The 21,354-nt window shown below is 43.3% G+C and overlaps 1 protein-coding gene across 1 annotated transcript in view; it reads left to right on the top strand.

Annotated features, from left to right (window-relative positions):
* Nucleotides 1-19,101: 19,101 nt before the first annotated feature.
* PAQR4 (progestin and adipoQ receptor family member 4) overlaps nucleotides 19,102-21,354 on the top strand; it is a 54,400-nt gene continuing 52,147 nt past the window's right edge. Inside the window, exon 1 of the mRNA XM_070944517.1 lies at nucleotides 19,102-19,327. Within this exon, the coding sequence (XP_070800618.1) occupies nucleotides 19,162-19,327 (166 nt within the window). The 5' untranslated portion in view covers nucleotides 19,102-19,161. The remainder of the gene's footprint in view (nucleotides 19,328-21,354) is intronic.

Below are 21,354 nucleotides of genomic sequence, written 5' to 3' on the forward strand. Positions count from 1 at the left end.
CCTGTGGTACCACTCTTCTTGAGGTCCCCAAGGGAAAGGTGGGGGGTCTAAAACCATTTCTAGGGTCCCCTCTTTTAAGAGACATACCTGAATCTCTTTGTTCCATATATTATAATTTTCCCCTCCCAGATGTAGCTTCTGAAAGTTATTTGGGAGAACAGACACAGCTGGGGCAGAAAATGCTGATGTATTTTGCTGTCCTTGGTATCTCTTCTTAGGTTCCATTGAAGTAAATGGGAGAGGGATCCCTCTGCTGGCCGGTGTAGGTATTTTTCTCTGATTATTCTTTTCTTTTTCGGGTGGAGCGAACTGAGTATGTGCGAACTGCTGAGCATGCTCAGAACTCATTCCAGCCCAGGAGCCAATTGGGGCGGACCTCTCTCTCTATGCTTCAGAGCCAGGCCTGGGCCCAGGCCTGTGGAGCTCTGAAGAGTCTTCTGGAAGCCCCCCTGGTACTGGAACACTTACCAGGGGGCGAAGGCTGCAGGATGGGGCCGGAAAAGCCCGAAAAAGCTGAGGATCGCCTGGAGGGGCCCACCGCTGGCCCTAAAGACTCCGGAGGAGGCATCCATCTTGGGAAGTGGGAGGCTCAGCTGGAGGCCCCTTGAAGTCATCCAGGTGAGTCCTCCATTGCCTCGGTGGGGGTGTTGGAAAGGCTGGAGCCCCCAGGGGTTCTTCTGGGGCTCTCTGGAGGCCTGGGTCCTGGCTGGGGGTCTCTGGACTGGACGACCCCCTCGCTGGTCCCCTGGGGGTGTTGAGGGAGGCTGGCTGCCCCCGAGGTTGAGGCCACAGTCATCGTGGCCTCCAGGGCTGCGACCAGGACTTGGATTGCAGCCCTGATGCCTGCTGCAGCAGGAGTGGCTGGGCAGACATCGAGGCTTGCCTGTGGGGGGGGGGGGGACGAGCAGTTTGCATGCTGCTTTGGCTGGCTGCCATCGGTTGCTGGGCCTCATGGCCTAGCTGAGGCCTACCAAGCCTCGCTGGAGTAGGTGGCCTGGGGGCCGCCATGTTGGGGAGCCTCCTGGGCGCTGGGGAAGGACTTACCCGGTGTCCAGAGGCCCCCTGCGCTGGTGTCCCACGTGGCTGGGCTCCTGGTGTCCCTCGGGCTGCTAGGAGCATTCGTAGCAGCTCTCTGCATTCTTCACCAGTGAGCTGATCTACGCTGGAGGTGGCCTGGTCCCTGGCCTCCTCCCCGGTGTCCTGGAAGTCCTGGGTGGACTGCTGGCCTTCCATGCCTTCCTCTGTGGCTTGCAGCTGCAAGGAAGCATGCGAAGGGGTCCCTTGCGTTCCGCTGGGTCCTCTGGGGGCATAGAGATCATCTGTACCCTCCTCTGGATCGAAGCTCGCATCAGGGACTGGATGCAGGGCTGCCAACCTTGCTTGGAGACTCCTGGTCATGACCGGGGAAGTCCTGCCATCCATCTCTTGGGGGTTCTTGCTGGAACCTCCTGGCATCTTGCTTCTGCTGGCTTGGAAGCGTTGCCTCAAACCATCCTCTGCTACCACTTTGTGAGGAATCTCACGAAGAACGATGGTTCGTTGAGGGCGCTTCCAAGAAAAGGTCAGCAGGCAAGGATGCAATCAAATTAAGTCTTTATTTAGAAGTAAAAGTAGAGTAAAATAAGTTCCCAGGCATGGAGGCATCCATGCCTGGATTGAGCCCATGAGTCAGTCCCATAGGAGACTAGAACAAGAGCAGGGAAAAAGGAAAAAGCAAAAAAGGGGTAAAAGCAAAAAGGGAAAAAGGGAGGGAGCAGCCCCTGTGCAGGGGTTCTTATAGGGGCCCCTGGCCCCTCTCTTACAAGGTGTGTGAGGGGGCTGGAGGGCCATTAATTTTCCCCAATGGGGCTGCAGGGGCTGGAGCCCCTTGACCCACCAGTGGGATCAAAGGTGCCTCTTTGCCCCCATCTGGTGGCCTTTGAAGAGACTGCCATGGCTGACACAAAACACCTAACATAAAAGCTTTTTCTTGATTTCGAAGTCCATCTCCTTTATTTTTCTGCTACATAACAACATTCATTTTGGGCCCAATTGTGGTTGTAAATCGAGGACTACCTGTATATTCTATATTGTAACAGAAATATTGTCGCAGAAATAAAGGAGATGGACTTCGAAATCAAGAGAAACTTTATTTTTGGCCAAAAATAGGTTCAGACAGATGGAAATTATCTGTTTGTCTCTGAACATCGTATTGATCCAGACACACAACTTTATAGTTAACAAAAACAGGAAGTATCTAAGAACTGCCTCTTTAGCTAGCCCCACTCCCCTATTGCCTGTGGTTTGACTTATTGAACTTTGCAACAGTAGAATTGTGAGCTAACCTGCGGTTTGAGTAACCCTGTGGTTTGACTTTTTGAACCCAGCATTTGTCTCTTATATTTACTAGTTAAAGGGGCCCTTCAGAGATCCTCTAGGCTGACCCCGTATTATTTCACTCTTATATTTCTTTTTACGTTCTGCCTTATCCCCCCTTTAAGACTCTATTTTACTTGGTTACAATTGAGTCTTATCTTTTACAAAGCTTAATCAGCAAAGCAAGCATATAATATTTGGCATAACATAATCAATGCAGGATACGATATATAGTAATGCAAAGGAAAAGACAAGCAATACATATGACTTCTAATTTTATTCTCTGAAGTGTTTGCTCTAATTACCCGGTTGAGAGTTGTACATATGTTCCTGCATCAGAAACTTCATTTTCATCAAAGAGATCAGGGTCAATGTTACGGTCAATAAGGCTTTCCATCAAAATCAACTCTTATCTCTTTCACTGCTCTCTTAGCTAGTTGTCTGAACAGGGGAATTGCACAAGGAATAAAAGCTAGGCCTGCCACGGCACATAGCAACATGAATAACATGTGTTTAATCCAACTGGACCCAGGCAACCAAGAGAACCACATTTCTGTAGCTTGTAACTTCTGACCCATTTTGAATGCCCGGTCCTGTAAATCCTTGGCAATTTCTCTTACCACTCCTGACTTATTCATGTAAAAACAACAGTCTTCTCCTAAGAATACACACAACCCTCCTTTCTCTGTGGTTAAAAGGTCTATGGCACAGCGGTTTTGCAAGACCACTGCTGCCAAAGAGTCTATTTGGTCTTGGACCTTAACTAAGGTCCCAGCAATTTGGTTCAGGCTTTCTTGGAACTCCTCTGACAATTGCCTGAACTGTGTTATGGAGTGTGCCATTCCACCTACACCTGTTCCAACAGCTGTCCCTATCCCCAGGATTGCTAATAGTGGGACCAAGAGTGGCACTCTTTTTTGAACATGCCCCATAAGGGGAACAGGGATAGTGTGCTCTCCACTGACAACACCTATTTTGGGGAAAAGATGTACCAGTGTGCATGATCCAGTCCAGTTTGTAGGTAAACACAAATACACATTTCTCCCACATTTCTCCATTTTTCCCTACACACACACCGATATTCATGGAAAATGCATGGGCCCGTTGGTTTTTCTCATTAGTCCAGACCCCTGAAGTTCCTGACACTAGCATGCCAGTCAGAGGCTGCAATGGGACTTCTAGTGTAGGGTCTTTTTGCTTTTCTCTGAGAATTGGGCCTTCAAAAAGATAATGAGAGCTTGTATTTCCAGGGGGAAATAGGACACATAAGCCTGTGTTGGACCTAATGGAGAGCCAGATTGTAAATCGGGGTGGCTGAAATGGTCTCGGACACTTTTCCTGAGACACATTCCATTCTCCCCATTTTTTAATGGAAACATGTGGTGGTATTGAAAAGGTGACCTTCTGCTGAAATAAGTGGTGGGCAGAAGAAGAAATACCACGAGTTAGTTTTACATCCATAAGTGTTGTTCTAGGGATAAGGTGTATTTCTGATGGACATAGTTCTCCCTTCAGGGATCCTACAGGTATACCTGGTTCCTGATGTCGCTTTACACACAGAGAGGGTGCCCCTATGATTTCCACACCAGTGGCTATAGGACCAACAATGGGGAGATGGCTCATCCCCAGCCTTTTGAAGGCATTATAAAAGTCTCCTTGCAATTTGGCTACTGCCGCTTTAATTCTCCATCTAATATCCTTTTCAAGGAATATTGTGGCCCTGGTCCTAACCCAAAGATCTGACTCAACTGGAACAGCATTGTAAGATGAAGGTCCAGCAGACAAACATAACCAGCATTTTTGACCTAAGGCAGGGTCAGACTGCTTAACTAGGCTTTGACTCAATTCCAGTATTCTTAACATGTAGTTCCCTTTTCTCAGTTGTTGCAGGGGCCCATTCTCCCTTTGTTCTACCCCATTCTGTTCTGGAATTGTCAGACGCTTGTCTTTAGGTTTTGAGGTTGGCTTAGGTTAAGGGTACCGACCCCACCTATTTATGATACGTCGTTGGCAGGAGTGGACCTGTTCCAAAGAGTTCACACCTTGTGACCCGTTCTTGCCTTGTACTTTGAGGTTTTCAACTTCCCCAGATCCTTCCTTAAGGGTAAGGGGGAGTCACTTGGGCATTCTCACAACATTGGGAGCTACTGTTCAGGGTGTTATTACTCATTAGTCCCTTTGCCAATAACAGCCAAAGCCACAAAAAATTCATAATTGTCTCCTACACAGAACTTATCACAATTCCCTTAATTTACAAAATCACCACATCAGGAAGAAGGTTAGGGTTATATGTGACTTGGGAAAAGGCAATATTAGTTTTAAGTATCCCATAGAACCACCTCTTATTTGTTAAATACAATATCCACAGTCCTAGAGCTAGAGCAGCACCACAGAGAGCCCACTCCCAGGCTTCTTCAAACATAAGTACTTACAGAAGTTTTGTATTGCTCCCTGTCACAGTCAATGATTTTAGATTCAGTACCTGTCTTTTTGGGGGAGAGGTGATTCCGGCATATCAGATACAGGAAATCACAGCTAATCACAATAACGGCAAGCAAGCTTACTAAAAAGAGAGTTAGTACAGCTATGACTATATATGTTAGACCTCCCATTCCCTAACAAGTGTCAGGGTGGGTTTTTTTTTTTTTTAATGGAATGTTGACCTTTTCTCCAATCTTCAGCCATACGTAGAGGGTCAGCTTCCGGTGTGACACCAGTAAGGTCTCTTCTGCCCCGTATGTAGCCTGTCCGTTGCCGGTAGAACAGTTATAGGGGGCGCTTCCTCAACCGTACCACTAGAGGTCGGGCCTGGTCCTGGCTTGCTTCCCAATACTCCTCAGCAGCTGGCTTAACCCGTGTCCAGTGAATCCAAGACTTGGATTCCAGTACTTTTACTGCAAGTGGAGAACACATGACCACAGTATACGGGCCCTTCCATCTGGGTTTTAAACTTTCTTCCTTCCAGTGTTTTACCCATACTCTGTCCCCCACCTGAATATTATGACTAAAGGTGGTCAGAAACGGTGGGCTAAGGGACACACAGTATTGTTGGATTTCTTGTATTTGCTTATTTAATTCTCCCACCATTTGATTCACCCATGAGGTTCCTATCTGGCTTAGGTTTCCTATATGATCTTTCAAGTTAGCATTGATAATTGGTGGCCTTCCATACATCATTTCAAAAGGAGATAATTTAATTCCTTTTTGAGGAGTACATCTCACAGACCAAAGTGAGGTAGAAATGAGGTAAATATGAGGTGAATAAAAGAAATAATCATTCCAAGTCAGGTATATAAAGTCAGATCAAATCTATGAACTCTGAGTAACCTTCTCTATTAAACTTTGAGAGAACCTATCTATTCACATAAGTATACGTGCTGGCTAAAGGCAGCTGGACTCCATTATTGGTAAATATATCTTCTGATGAGGCCCAGCTGTCATCCAGCAGGAAAGCTAAGAGTGGGGTTCTGGTGAATGAAACTAAGCAATTAGTTCATGGATGTCCCCATAATTACTTGACCTATGGCTCTGTGTCAAACCCACTGATTCTATACATCTTCTTAATAGAATCAAAAACTATGGAAATTCAGATATATGTGAACATCTGGACGGATATACATGGGAGACAGAAGGTTACTTATTGTTTAAAGTATAGCCATAATTTCTGCATTTAAACATTACAGCACTTAAAGGACAGTTGTAAAACATAAAGTGATGGGTTAGTAAAAGTTGTAATAGTTTAATTATGAGTAAATGATGGAGTAGTAAAAATGTGTAGCCAAAATAATTTTATTAAATAGTATGTAATGGTTTGGTAATTAGTAAAGTGTAATGTAAGTGTAATATATTTTTAATGTAACCATATATGGAAGCCGGAAAGGCTCATAGAACTCTTTGTCTTGAAAACATATTTAAATCGTGAAATCATAATCAATCCTTGTTCAGTTTGCAAGAATCAAACAAAGCACTGAACCTTTGCGCAAATAAATGTATCTGTCTGACCAGGAATGTATTTCAGCTTCTCATTTTCTACAACAAAAGTGCTAGTGGTAATGCATCTATCCATTTAAGATGAGTTTCAAGACACACCTTTGTCATCTTTTCTTTGATAGTCCTGTTAAATTTTTCAATGCAGCCAGCACTTTCAGGCCTTAGAGCACAATGAAGTCTCCAGTGGGTCCCTAAGGAGTTTGCTAGTTTTTGGATTACTTGGTGTATAAACTCAGGACCATTGTCTGATGATATGAATGAGGGAACTCCATATCGGGGCACAATTTCTTTGAGTAGGATTCTAGCCACTTCACGTGCCTGTTTTGTCTTGGTGGGAAAACATTCAGGCCATCCAGTATAATTGCATACCATGACTAGCATTGCCTTATAGAGTCACTTGGGCATGTCTGTGAAATCAACAACTAATGAATCCATAGGATAATATCCCTTGGGCTGACTTCCAGGTGGAAGTCTAGGTCCTTGCCTTGAATTAACTTGAGCACATGTATTACATCTTTCACTTGCATGAGCACATAGTGAGTGAAGGCGATTGATGTAAGTTATGTGCTGAAGTGCTTCTGCTAACACAGTCTTGCCCATATGTGTTGTTGAATGGGAATCTTTTACTACTGGCCAGGCTAGATTGGCAGGCACAAAAATTCTTCCATCTGGGAGTACATACCACTCTCCCTGCTTATGTCCTTTCAAGTCTACAGTTGCTTGGAGTTCCTCTGCTTTAGAATATCTGGGGCTCAGTCCCCTTGGCATTTCCAATGCTACACAAGCTATCATGTCAGGGAGAGCCTGATCATCTCGGGTTGCTGACAGTCTTGCTTCTCTATCGGCAGCTCTGTTTCCTCTGGCTATTTCACTTTGCCCCTTCTGATGTCCTTTGCAATGCATTACTGCTACCTTCTTTGGCATTTTAACAGTGGCTATGAATCTCTCAATTAGAAGGGGATGTTTAATTTCCTTTCCTGAGGCTGTTAAAAGCCCTCTCTCCTTATAAATGGCTGCATGGACATGTAAAGTGAGGAAAGCATATTTAGAATCAGTCCAAATATTTACATTTTCATTCTTTGTCCTTTCAAGTGCCCTGATCAAAGCCCACAATTCTGCTGCTTGGGCACTAGTGCCTTTTGGAAGTGGTCCACTTTCTATGACTTGGTCAAGTGAGACTACTGCATATCCTGCATAGCGTTCTCCTATTGAGATGAAACTTGACCCATCTGTAAATAAATTATAGTCTGCTGCTTTCAGGGGAACATCAGTTAGATCAGGCCTGCATGAGAATTGACTTTCAATGACTTGCATACAGTTATGTTCAATTTCTGGACCCGGTGCTGGCAATAACGTGGCTGGGTTGAGAGCATTTGTTTGTTTTAGGGTCACTTGCAGGTTTTGAGTAAGGAGAGCTTGATACTTATACATTCTGGGGTTTGTCAGCCATAAATGGCCTTTTGTCTCTAAAACTCCTTGAATCGCATGGCTGGTGTGAATGGTAGTTGGCTGCCCAAAAGTTAATTTATTAGCTTCCTCTATTAAAAGAGCAGTGGCGGCTAACATTTTTAAGCAATGTGGCCAGCCCTTTGCTACACCGTCAAGCTGCTTTGATAGATAAGCGATCGGCTGTTGCCAACTTCCTCTTTGTTGTGTTAGGACTCCGAGGGCAGTATTGTTCTTTGTATCCACATATAAATTAAAAGGCTTCTCTAAATTAGGGAGTCCCATGACAGGGGCCTGCGATAATTTTGATTTTAAGGTTTCAAATGCCCATTTTTGCTCCAGATCCCAGACAAAGGGTGCTTTTTCTCCCCCCTTTATAACTTCATAAAGTGGTTTAGCCAGCAGAGCAAAGTTTGGAATCCATATTCTACAATAGCTTGCTGCTCCCAAGAACCCCCATAACTCTTTTCTATTGGTTGGTTCTGCAATTCGACAGACAGCTTCCTTTTGTTCATGTCCAATCAATCTCTGTCCTTTGCTTACAATGTAACCTAGGTATTTAACCTGGGGCTTCACCAACTGGGCTTTCTGCCTTGAGGCACGATATCCCTTGTTCATTAACAGATGAAGCAGTTGGTTGGTATTGTCCCAACATGTTTCCTTCATTTGCCCAGTTACTAATACATCATCTACATATTGGAGTAGTACATCTCCATCTTCATAAGGCTGGAAATCTTCTAGATCTGAGGCTAAGGCTTCACCAAACAGGGTGGGTGAATTTTTAAATCCTTGGGGAAGCCTGGTCCAAGCATACTGCCTTTTCCGACCTGTTACTGGGTCTCCCCATTCAAAAGCAAACAGTTTCTGACTGTCTCTATGTATTGAGATGGTAAAGAAGGCATCCTTCAAATCTACCACTGAGAACCAACTGGCTGAGGCTGGAATTAAACTCAAAAGAGTATATGGGTTGGGCATACTAGTATGGATAGTGACCGTGACTTCGTTGAGGATTCAAAGGTCGTGAACTGGTCTGAGAGAACCATCAGGTTTTGGAATGGGCAGTATTCGGGTGTTCCAAGGGGATTGTATTGTTCTTAGGATGTCTGCTCTTAAGTATTTGGTAATATGATCTTGTATTGCCTTTGTAATGTGGCGTGGATAGCTTTTCTGCTTAAGACGAACAGACACTGCTAGAGATTTCAATTGAACAATTATGGGAACATGATGAGCAGCGTGTCCTGGTGGATTATCTTCTGCCCATAACTCTGGTACATCAAACTCCTGCCAGGTATTGGGGATTTGACCTTCTTGAGCTAACATTACTTGCCACAATTCATCTGGGGGGTGCCTCATTATTAATGACATCTTATCTTCATCAAAGGACAGAATAGCTCCCATTTTACAGAGGATGTCACGTCCCAGGAGGGAAATTGGACACTCAGGCATATAGAGAAACTGGTGTTCTATATTTCTTCCATCTAAGGAACATTTCAGGGGTTTCAGCATGGAGTGACAATTTATGAAGCCATTAACCCCTTGGATATTTATTACATCATTAGAAATGGGAGCCAATGGCTTTGTAATTACAGATCTGGATGCCCCTGTATCTACTAGGAAGGTTACATTATTGCCCCCTATTTCCATTCAGACAAAGGGTTCGGGGGGGGGCTTGACTGAGCCCTGGTCCCCTTCAGTCTTCAGGCCTCTCATCTACTGTGGCCAGGCCTATGGCTTCCGTCTTTTCTTGGAAACGACTTTGCCCTCTGCCTTGGAACCCACGGGGACGCATTCCTCTCCCTCTTCCTCTTCTCTGAAAATCATAGATTTTGACCTCTCGAGTCAATTGACCACGTCCTCTTCCTCTATTTGGTCCACGTTCTCCCTTTAATTCGACCTCAAGTCTTTTGGGACATTCTTGTTGCCAGTGGCCCTTTTCCTTACACCAATTACACCTGTCTCTTTTCCAGGCTTTGGAATTGTTTGCTAAAGCAACTGCCAACAATTCAGCCTTGTGTTGCATTCTCACTTCCTTCTTGTTTTCCTCTACTTTGTCTCTATTCACATAGACTTTTCATGCTATTTCCATTAATTGACTAATGCTCATTCCCAAGGCTCCCTCTTGCCTCTGGAGTTTCCGTTTTATGTCCGGGGCACTCTGGGATATGAAGGCTAGGGCTAACATGTGGGCATTCTCAGAATCCAGGGGATTGATTGGAGTGTATGTCTTATAAGTCTCAACAAGCCTTTGAAAGAAAGCTTCAGGGCTTTCCTCAGTCTTTTGTATTACCAAGGAGGGCATGGACATGTTCACTGGCGGTTTAGCAGCCTGTTCTAAACCTTGTAGGATTAATGCCTGATAATTTTGGAGTTAAATCATGTCATTATAGGGGTCCCACTGTGGGTCTTGTCTTGGAAACTGTTGGGCTAATATAGCCTGGAGGTTTCCTCCATCTGTGGGTTTTAAAATCTTACTAATGGCATTACTTAATCTCTCTCTCTCTTCACCATTAAGGAGAGTGGTCATCAATTGTTCCAAGTCCTGCCAGGTAGGATTGTGGGTTTTTACAATGATTTTAAACAGCTCCACAACCTCTTGAGGTTTAGCTGACAGTGGTCCATAATGTTGTTTCCAATTTAGTAGGTCTGTTGTTGTAAACGGGACATACTGAAACAGAGGCTGAATCTCTGCCTGGCCCTGTCCATCTATAATTCTTTGATCTAATTGACGGAGTGGGGCCAAGAACTGGCTTCTGGTTCGGGCAGCAATGGGAGAAGTCCACTGAGGCAACAGAGAAGGGAATTTACAAGAAGCCCTTTCTGTCTTAGGTGTCTCCTTCTGTTCTTCATGCTCTACTGCCTCTTGGACTTGGCCACTAGGTGTCTCCCTCTGCCTTCCATGTTCTACTGTTTTTTGGTTTTGGCTATTATCACTGACATTCATTTGTTTTCCTTGTAGAAAAAGGGGGGCATATGGAGGGGGGGTTTCCTCTTCATAGGGTGCAGTCTTTAAGATAGGTTTCCTTTCAGGGTGACTCTTTTTTTTTTTTTTATTGAAAAAGTTTTACAAATACATTTTCTCCCCAGTTTCCCCCCCTAACCCTCCCTAACCCCCCCTAACCCTCCCTAACCTTCCCTAGCCCCCCCAACCCTCCCCTCCCCCCGTGACTTCCACAAAATATAATCCAAATCAAAATCACATTTTATAAAACTTGAACCCCTCCACCCCCTATATACTGTTTATACCTTCATAAAACTCAATTATTCTATCCCTATATAATACATTCAGTTAAAAGCTATCTGATATTTCCTAGTTTGGTATTTATTCTGCACATAATCTATCGACTTTTTCCACTCCCATACATAAGCCTCTTGAGTTCGGTCTTTTAAATATGCTGAAATCTTCGCCATCTCTGCAAAATTGGCCATCTTCAAAGTCCATTCTTCAATAGTAGGCATAGCTTCATTTTTCCAATATTGACCTATCAGTAATCTCGCTGCTGTCACCATATACAATATCAGCTTTGTTTCACCCACTGTAAAACCCTTAACTATACCCAATAAAAACAGTTGTGGAGAAAACTGAAGTTTTTTCTTCAAAACATTTTGCATGACCCACCAAATTTTTATCCAAAAGGCCTTCACTTTCTTACAAGTCCACCACACATGATAATATGTGGCATCTAAGCAATCACATCTCCAGCATTTTGGTTGAACATTAGGATACATACAAGACAATTTCTTAGGATCTAAATGCCACCTATAAAACATTTTATAAAAGTTTTCCCTCAAGTTCTGCGACTGTGTAAATTTAACATTCTGGACCCATATCTTTTCCCATGTTTCCAACATCACTGGTTCTGCAAAATTTTGTGCCCACTTTATCATACAATCTTTAACCAATTCATTTTCTGAGTCCCTCTCTAGCAAAACATTATAAACCCTTTTAATATGCATTGGACCTTTCTCTTTTATATGTCTAACCAATTCTTCTTCATGCATCATTATACCAATTTTTTGGTCCTCTTTCCATCTCAATTGGAGTTGATTATACTGTAACCAAGTTAAATTAATCCCTTCTTCCAACAGCGTTTCTGATGTCTTTAGTTGCCATCTGCCCGCATCTAAAAAAAGAACTTCTTTATATAAAAACCCCCCGAGTGACATTATATTTGTATTCCACATGATATGACCAAGATCCAACCATAACAGTATTTTATAATCCCATTTGAATCGGTGCTTCTTTCAAACTCTCATCAAAGAATTTCTAAGTATGTGGCTTTTGAATACTTTATCCACTTTGTTCTCATAAAATAAGTATGCATGTCAGCCAAATTCAAGATCAAAACTTTCTATATTCAATATTCCAGTCTTTTTCCTTCCAAACCAATCACTTGCTTGCGTCAAGGCTGCTGCTTCATAGTATAATTGTAGGTTTGGAAGTTTAAGGCCTCCCCTTTCTGGAGCATCTTGCATAATTTTCAGCTTAACTCTCGGCTTTTTCTCATTCCATACAAACTTATTCACTCCACTTTGCCATTCTCTCAGTTGTTTATCACTTTTAAGCACCGGAATCATTTGAAACAAAAAAAGAAATCTTGGCAAAACGTTCATCTTAACTGCTGCTATTCTTCCAAGTAAAGACAGCTGCAGCTTTTTCCAAGTCTCCATATCTTTTTGTACCTCTCGCCACAACACCTCATAATTATTCTGAAACAATTTTATATTTGATTCTGCAACCTGAACTCCTAGATATTTAACCTTTGGTACTATTTCAAAACCTGCCTTGCTTTCAAGTTCTTGTTTTCGATCTTGTGTCATATTTTTGACTATCTTAGTTTTTTTCTGGTTCAATCTAAATCCTGATACCATACCATATTCTTCTATAATGTCTTTCATCTGGATTATTGATTCCATCGGCTGTGTTAGGGTAACAACCAGATCATCTGCAAATGTCCTTATTCTGTAATCCTCTTGCCTTATCACTATTCCCTTCAAAGTACTCGAGTCCCGTATTGTGTTCAACAAGACTTCTAATGTTAAAATAAATAACAATGGGGATAACGGACAACCTTGTCTTGTTCCTTTTTCAATACTAAAATTTGTAGTCAAACTTCCATTGATAATAATTTGTGCCATTTGTTCTTGATAAAGTGCTGAAACCGCCTGTATAAACTGATCCCCAAAGTCCATTTTTCTTAAAGTCTTTAGTAGAAAGTTCCAATCCACTCTATCAAAGGCCTTCTCCGCATCCAAGAAAACCAGCATTGCAGGGATCTGTTTATTCTTCTCAAGATATTCCAATAAATCTATAATTTGCCTTACATTATCCTTCATATATCTGCCTTCTATAAATCCCGCTTGATCATAATGAATCACCTCTTGAATAGAAGAGATATTGGTCTAAAATTCTCAGGTTTTTTAGGACCTACTTGCTCTTTCGGTATCAATGAAATATAAGCTGTTTTCCATGATGGGGGTATTTTACCCCCTTGTTGTATACTACAGAATAAATCTTTAAGATGTTCAATCATTTCTGCTTGTAAAGTTTTATAATACACCGCAGTTAAACCATCCGTCCCTGGTGTTTTAGCTGTTTTCAATTGTTTAATTGCGGCAATAATCTCCTCAGATGTTATAGTATGATTCATTCTCTCCTTTTGTTCACTAGAAATTTTTGTAACTCTTCTTTCTTCTAAATATTTCTCTATAAATCCATTCTGTATATCATCTTTGGCATATAATTTGGTATAATAATCTAAAAAAACTTCTTTAATTAATTTTTGTTGAAAAATTTCCTTCCCTCCACTATCAATACTATCAATGACCCGTGTACTCTGCCTCTTCCTTAGTGTATAAGCCAACCATCTGCCTGGTTTATTAGCGTTACAAAATGTGTTATGTTTCGCAAATTGTAAATTTATTGCTGTTTGTTCCGCCATAAGCATTTGAAATTGATCTTTCAGAAGTTTTATAGCTCCTCGTATTCTTTCATCTGTTGGATTTTTTATAAGTAACTGTTCTTTGTTCTTTATTTCTGCTTCCATTTCAGATCTTTTCTTTTGTCGATTTAATTTATGTTTAGAATTCATATAAATGAGTACCCCTCTCATATATGCTTTACTCGCATCCCACACAATTTCAATAGGGGTACCCTTGTTCAAGTTCATTTCAAAAAATTCTTTCATCTGCTTTTTAAGTTCTGTTATATTCTTTTCATATCTAAACAAATTTTCATTTACTCTCCATGATCTTCTCTCACTCTTTCCCATCTCAATTTCTATCCATACCGGGCTATGGTCAGTTAAAGTCCTTGGAAAAATCTTTGTTCTTTTTGTTTTTACAAGTAAATCAGATGATAGTAAAATAAAGTCAATCCTAGAGAAGGATCTGTGTCTATCTGAAAAGAAAGTAAAGTCCAAATCTTTTGGATTATGTATTCTCCAAATATCTTTTAATTCCAAATCTTCTTTCATATCAAAAAAAGTCTGTGGTAATCTAATCCTTGACTTTGCCAAACTCTTTTTATCTATTTTAGAATCAATTACTCCATTCCAGTCTCCCATGATTAAGATAGATCTATAATCCCATTGCAATATTTTAGAATGCAAAATTTTGTAAAAATTTTCTTGTTGTTGATTAGGCGCATAAATTCCAATCACCAAAATTGGGCCATTTGCTGTATAGAGTTCAATTGCTATAAACCTGCCACAATCATCTGCTTCTATAATTTTAGCTGACAGTCTTTTATTTATGTAAATCACTACGCCATTCTTTTTTTCCAAATTCGAGGCTATAAATTGTGTTCCTAATCTTGAATTTATCAGGTATTTTTGATCTTGTGTTCGTATATGAGTTTCTTGTAGACAAATAATATCATTGTTAAATTGTCTCAAATAATTAAATATTTTCTTCCTTTTCTGTGGTGAGTTTAATCCATTCACATTCCAAGATAAAAACTTAATTGTCATCTGAATCTTCTCGAAGCGATAAGAACATATGCTGAAGGCTTTCCAGGTTGGTAGTCTTCGGCTTTGCTCCTCCCATGGCTTCACATTCTTGTGTATTGCCCTTGGCTCCTTTCTTATATTGCTGTGGCTTGGTCCTTTCCTGTTGTTGTTTTTCTTTAATTTGCTTAGAAACTGCTCGAGTTATACGCTGATCTTTGGCTTCACACATCCGGGCTAGGTCCAAAGCCACTTCTCTTGTAGTCTTAGGTGGTTCAGTTACAATTTCTGAAGGAAGATCTATCAGGGGCGCATCCAAAATTCCTCCTGTAGCTCCCTGCATTTCCATTGCCTCCAATTCCAACTGCTTAGACTGCTCTTCAATCTCTTGCTGAAATTGCTTCTCTTTATCGCTCTCCTTTATCTCCACCACAGAAGATGTACGTGGGGATGGTGAACTCGCTTTGAAAAAGTTAGAATAAAATTCTTCCGCCTTCTCAACAGTATTTAATCGATATCTTTCTCCTTTAAACCTCAAAATTATGCCAGTTGGAGCATCCCACCGAAATGGAATTTGTTGTTTATTTAATTCATTCACTAGAAATCCAAAATCCTTCCTGTCTTTTAACATCTTAGGTGGCAATTCTTTATAAACTCCAATTTCCTTTCCATCCACTTGCACAGCAGAGACAAAGGACTTTTGCAGAATATCATTTCTTATTTTTCTATCTGTAAAATATATCACCACATCTCTAGGCAGTTGTCTTTGTCTGGCCACCCAAGAATTCACTCTGTACACTTTATCCATTTTACAAAAAATCTCTTCAGGACTAATCTTTAACATCACAGCTAATGCATCAGCACAGATCTTTCTCAGGTCTTCCCTATCATTCTCTTTTAAGCCTCTCAGCCTTATAGCAAACTCCATAGACCTGAATTGCATCATTGTCATCTCATTTTCAAGTCTTTGCATTTTATTGTCAACATTAAAAATTTTATAATCAGCCTCCTTCATTTTGACATCCACTTCTGATCTAAATTCCTCCACTGTTTTATCAGTTTTGATAACTGCTTCTGACAATCCAGTCACCACTGTCATTAATTTTTTGGTCACCTTGTCATATTTTTCTTGTACCACCTCTTTAATTTCTTTTATCTCCTGCTTAATTTCATGTTGTGACTTTTTAAACTTCTCATCCAGATATTCATCTTGCCTCATCAAAGCCTGAGCAATAAAATCCTTTAAGTTTTCAAGATCAATCTCTTTTTTCTGGCTCTGCTGGCTGGGAGGCTGTTGTTGAGGCTTGTGTGTGGGGGATCCCCCCCCCGTGCCGCCTTCACATCCTGTTTAGTCTGCTTAGAAGCCATTCTACCACGTAGTCTAACTTTTTCAAAAAAGGAAGTCTTTTTTCCCTTTCCTCCTCCACAAAGTCCTCTGAAAAATTCCCCCAGGTTTAGTCAAATTAAAGCTGAAGTTGGATCAGAATCAGGCTTGTTTTAAAAGAGATTCCCTTTTCCTTCACTTGTTACAGACAATGCTACTTTGTAACTTGTTGAAATAGCTATGCAAATCCACTTTCGCTTTCAGCTCTCATTAACGCTGAAGCCGGGCGCCATTTTCAGGAGACTTTCAATCTTTTATTTTAAAGTTAGTCACAGGGCTAGTATAAATACTTGCAGTTTCGTGGTTCAAGTTCTGATTCCACCCTGTTTGTTTGGAGAATTCACTTTGTTTTCGATAAAAAGGTTGGTCCCGCCGCCTTGTTCTATGATGTGTAGAATTGTCCTCGCTGTCCGGAGCCTCGGCGAGCTGGATAGGGAGCCGCGCCTGTTTCCTCCCCAGAAGCAAAGGGGTGCTATCTGGGGGCTTCACAGGGGCTCTACCTGACTCTCGCCGGCTCTATTCGCGATTCCTAAAGGATTCGGAATTTTCCGAGCCGCTTCTCCTTGTTCGAAGCGGCTCTAACAGGCAACGGGGCTGGCGGTTCGAAGAGAGACCGTCTTTCGGCGACGGGAACCAAACCGGAAGTCTGGGTGACTCTTTTTGACCTGACATTTGGGATTTCCTCCCATTCGAGCAACGCAGACTCGCATGACTTCTACTCTGCATTTACGAAGCCAGTCAGGATTTTGTTTCACTACTAATTGCCACTGGTCAATATATTGGTACTGGTCTGGGTGGCTGCTTTCTGGGTCTGTTACTATCTGATGTACTTTTGAAATTATGTCAGGGTTAAAGCTTCCCTCAGGCTTCCATCTTACGTTAAATGCTGGCCAATCATTTTCACAGAATTTCTTTAAGTCATCTGGATTGGCCTTGGGGTCTCCATAATCTCCACTAAAACCTTTCTTAAAATTCTTCAACATCGACTTTGAAGATGGCCAGTTTTGCAGAGATGGTGAAGATTTCAGCATATTTAAAAGATCGGACACAAGAGACTTATGTATGGGAGTGGAAAAAGTGGATAGATTATGTGCAGAATAAATATCACACGAGGAAATATCAGATAGCTTTTAACTGAAAGTATTATACAGGGATAGAATAATTGAATTTTGTGAAGATGTGAAAAATATACAGGGGGTGGAGGGGTTCAAGTTTTATAAAAAGGGGATTTTGATTTGGATTATATTTTGTGGAAGTCCGGGGGGGAGGGGACGGTTGGGGGGGGTTAGGGAGGGTTAGGGGGGTCAGGGAGGGTTAGGGGGGGGAAATTGGGGAGAAAATGTAATTGTAAAACTTTTTCAATAAAAAAAAAATTCTTCAACATACATTGAAGAGGTGTTCGTGGAACACTCTCTTTTCCACCCATTTTCTAAGACACTGCCACTGACCCAAGACGCCGGATGTTCCACGGTCATCAATGGGAACTGCAATGGCTTAACCACCCACACAATTCTAGAGTCTCATTAGGATACGTCAGTTCCATTAGGAAGGGATGTCTCCCGGACCCAGGGAGGTGATCAGGCCCCCTCTTCTACTCTCAAGGAGTAGGTCTTACAATTCCCACAATACTTGCCTGCAGGTGTCTTCTTTTTTCTTTCTCAGCCGGCGTTTATTAGTTAGTTTCTCTAGATTTCGTGAGGTTCTTGGACCGGTGGAGGCCAACGGGTGTCCAGAGGGTCGTCTGCTTCCTTCCAGAGAAAAACTCTCAGTGGCGCCTGAAGGGTGGGCAAGACGGTCCCCCATCCACCAGGTGCTCCATTCCGTCCGTGGCAAAAAATCGCTTCCAATCTCCTGGCTGGCTTGCCAAATGTCGCAGAAATAAAGGAGATGGACTTCGAAATCAAGAGAAACTTTATTTTTGGCCAAAAATAGGTTCAGACAGATAGAAATTATCTGTTTGTCTCTGAACATCGTATTGATCCAGACACGCAACTTTATCGTTAACAAAAACAGGAAGTATTTAAGAACTGCCTCTTTAGCTAGCCCCCCTCCCCAATTGCCTGTGGTTTGATTTATTGAACTTTGCAACGGTAGAATTGTGAGCTAAACTGCGGTTTGAGTAATCCTGCGGTTTGACTTTTTGAACCCAGCATTTGTCTCTTATATTTACTAGTTAAAGGGGCCTTCAGAGATCCTCTAGGGTGACCCTGTATTATTTCACTCTTATATTTAATTTCTTTTTAAGTTCTGCCTTAATATGATATAAAATAGATTATTATTAAGACCCTATAAAATAGTCTTCCTCCAAGAAAACGTAGGATTGTTGAGGCATTGAGGCTTAATAGACTACTGTACAGTAGTTTCCGATTAATTAGGATTTAGAATCATATGATGTTAACCTTACACACCCTTCAGCCTTTGGGGGGCGTCTTTTGTCTGTTTCCGCCTATCTTCAGCGCGCGCCGCGCTACCCAATCACACTCCTCCCTGGGAGGAGACTGAGGGCGTGTCCCAATGCTTATGCAAAAAGATGACACTTATTAGCAGCGGGCACCGATGCGAGGAGGGCCTTCGGTTATGCTAATAACAGAACGCTATAGTTTTCTCCTGGACAGTTGATAGGCTCTCAAAATAGAATAAGTGTGGTTTGCATCTCTACAGCCTATAGTATTACGCAACGCAGAGAATCCTGGTTTGGAGAACCGTGCGTACCGAACTGCGGTGCAGGGATTATGCAAATGAGACGAGGGACAGTGGGCGCGGCTTGCATAAGAGAATGCAAATGAAGAAGGGCAGGGCGCGTTGCCTGCAAGAAGCGCTGGCAAAGGCGGCGGGCGATATCCGCATCTATTATGCTAATGAGGTAGGTGGGCGGGGCAGAATTGTGAGCTCAGGCTGCGGAGGGGAAAAGAAGCGGGGGGAAGGCCAAGGAAGAATCTCCGCCTGCAGCGGTCCCATCAGCAACGGCAGAAGCAGGAGGAAGCAGAGCTGGAAGGATGCAGAACCCGGGTAGTAGCTGACCCTGGGGGGGGGAGCCCGGCCATGGCTTTCCTGGGGGGAGCCCGGCTCCTGGACTGGGCCAGCTCCCCCCCTCATTTGCAATTCAACCGCTTCGTGCTAACGGGCTACCGACCGGTAAACTCCGGGTCCGGCTGTCTCCGCAGCCTCTTCTACTTGCACAACGAGCTGGGCAACATCTATACCCACGGTGAGATGCGGCAGATTGTCCTGCGACCCCATGCTTGCTTCCCCTACCTTCTCACCCCTCCGCTTCCGGGCTCCATGCTCTCCGATCTCCGTGCCCTCCCTGCAGGGCCGTCCAAGCGATTGCCCTGGCCGCCATCCGCGCTTCTGCCCACCCAGAGAACTCAGGAATTGCGCGGGGCATCGGGAGGCTTTCCCGCCCGTCCCGCAGCTTTAGCCGGTCCTGTGTCATTGCATGGCTCCTGTATTTCACAGGATGAGAAAATAAGTGGCAGCAGTGATTTTCGGACGCCGGCCATCCCACAGAGCCAGTATCCCGATCTCACTCTTTCAGGGCCTGGATATGTTATTTCCCACCCGTAAAAGACTTGGAACCAACCCCTTCTGCTTTCTCCCGTCCTAAATCTATAGTTCAGCCCAGTTAAATATTGAACTTCACTATACGGTATTTGGCAGCCCAGTGCAGTACAGTAATAATACCCGTGGAATCACTAGCCTGCTGGCTTAGCTTTCCTGCATCACATCCTCAGACACACAACAACTCCAATTGCCAGCCAACCCTCCTTCATGAGTTGAGGTACCTAACTCAGCAAAGAAGCACACAGATATGTTTTTATCTAGACTTTTTCAATTTTGGATTATGTCCCCCTCCCCCTTGCTGACAAGTGAGGGATTACTCCTACAAGATGGCAAAGAAGGCAAGTTTGCCAGACTTGGGGCAAAGTTGTGCAGGGAAGCATGCCCATAGAGTTGTTTGATTGTAGCAGTGTCCTGCCTTCTCCCAGCAAGGTTGCTATGGGAGCCTTAGTTTGGATTCCATGGGCTTCAGTGAGCAAACACCTGAGAAGGACTAAGCTTGCACTTTGTATGCTTTTTTTTTTTTAATTTGATTTATATGCCGCCCTTCTCCGGAGACTCAGGGCGGCTTACAATGCGTTAAGCAATAGCCTTCATACTTTTGTATATTTATACAAAGTCAGCTTATTGCCCCCACAAACTGGGTCCTCATTTCACCTACCTTAGAAAGGATGGAAGGCTGAGTCAACCTTGAGCCTTGGAGAGATTCGAACCAGCAGTAATTGCAGGCAGCTGTGTTAATAACAGGGTGCTTAGACCACTGTACCATCAAGGTTTAAGGCCTCGGGTTCAAACCCTGGCATCTTTGTGCGGATTCATTATCGGCTCTTGTGCCTTCCTGACCCTTGGTCTGTGGCATTTTAGTATGCATCCTGCCCTGGACTTAATTCTGTAGTTTTCATCCCTGACAAATGAGCCTAAGTGAGGATTTAAATGTTGCTAAACCACAACTCTGATCAATGTACTTAAATTGTACTTAAGCAATATTTAGAGCTGTGATGGCGAACCTATGGCACGCGTGCCACAGGTGGCACGCGGAGCCATATCGGTGGGCACATGAGCTAAGGTCCGGCACGCATGTGTACGTTGGCCAACTGATTTTCGGGCCTTCCAGTCCCACCGGAAGTCGGCCAATGGGCCGTTTCCGGCCTCCGGAGGGCCTCCAGGGGGGTGGGGAAGACTGTTTTTGCCCTCCCCAGGCTCCTAGAAAGCCTCTGGAGCCTGGAGAGGGCACAAAATGGGCCTACCGGGCCCACCGGGCCATCACGTGCCAAAAATGGGGGGGGGGTGTCGCGCACCATGCGCAGGGGCGTGGGGGACATAGAATTATGGGTGTGGGCACGTGCATGTGCCTTCCCCCCCGCACTCCCCTGCTTTTGGCATGTGATGGCAGAAAGGTTAGCCATCACTGATTTAGAGGGTTGCAATATGCCTATTTATCAAAAAGTGAATAGGAATGGGTTGTTTTAGAATTCCCCTAGGTTGAAGGAAGCGAAGAAATCACTGGTTTCTCTGAAATTTTTCCTGACTCTGGCTAGGTTGCACAAATGTTAGGCTAAATGTTCAATCTCTGTGGGGGCACCTACCCTCTGGAATCAGTTGCCCCCTGAGATAAGGAGAATCCATGACCTCAGTGCCTTCCGCCGTGCCCTTAAAACTTTCTTTTTTCAACAA

The sequence above is a fragment of the Pituophis catenifer genome, unplaced genomic scaffold, assembly GCF_029215685.1.
Source record: "Pituophis catenifer annectens isolate HBS135680 unplaced genomic scaffold, rPitCat1.0.hap2 SCAF_5, whole genome shotgun sequence".
Lineage (NCBI taxonomy): Eukaryota > Metazoa > Chordata > Lepidosauria > Squamata > Colubridae > Pituophis > Pituophis catenifer.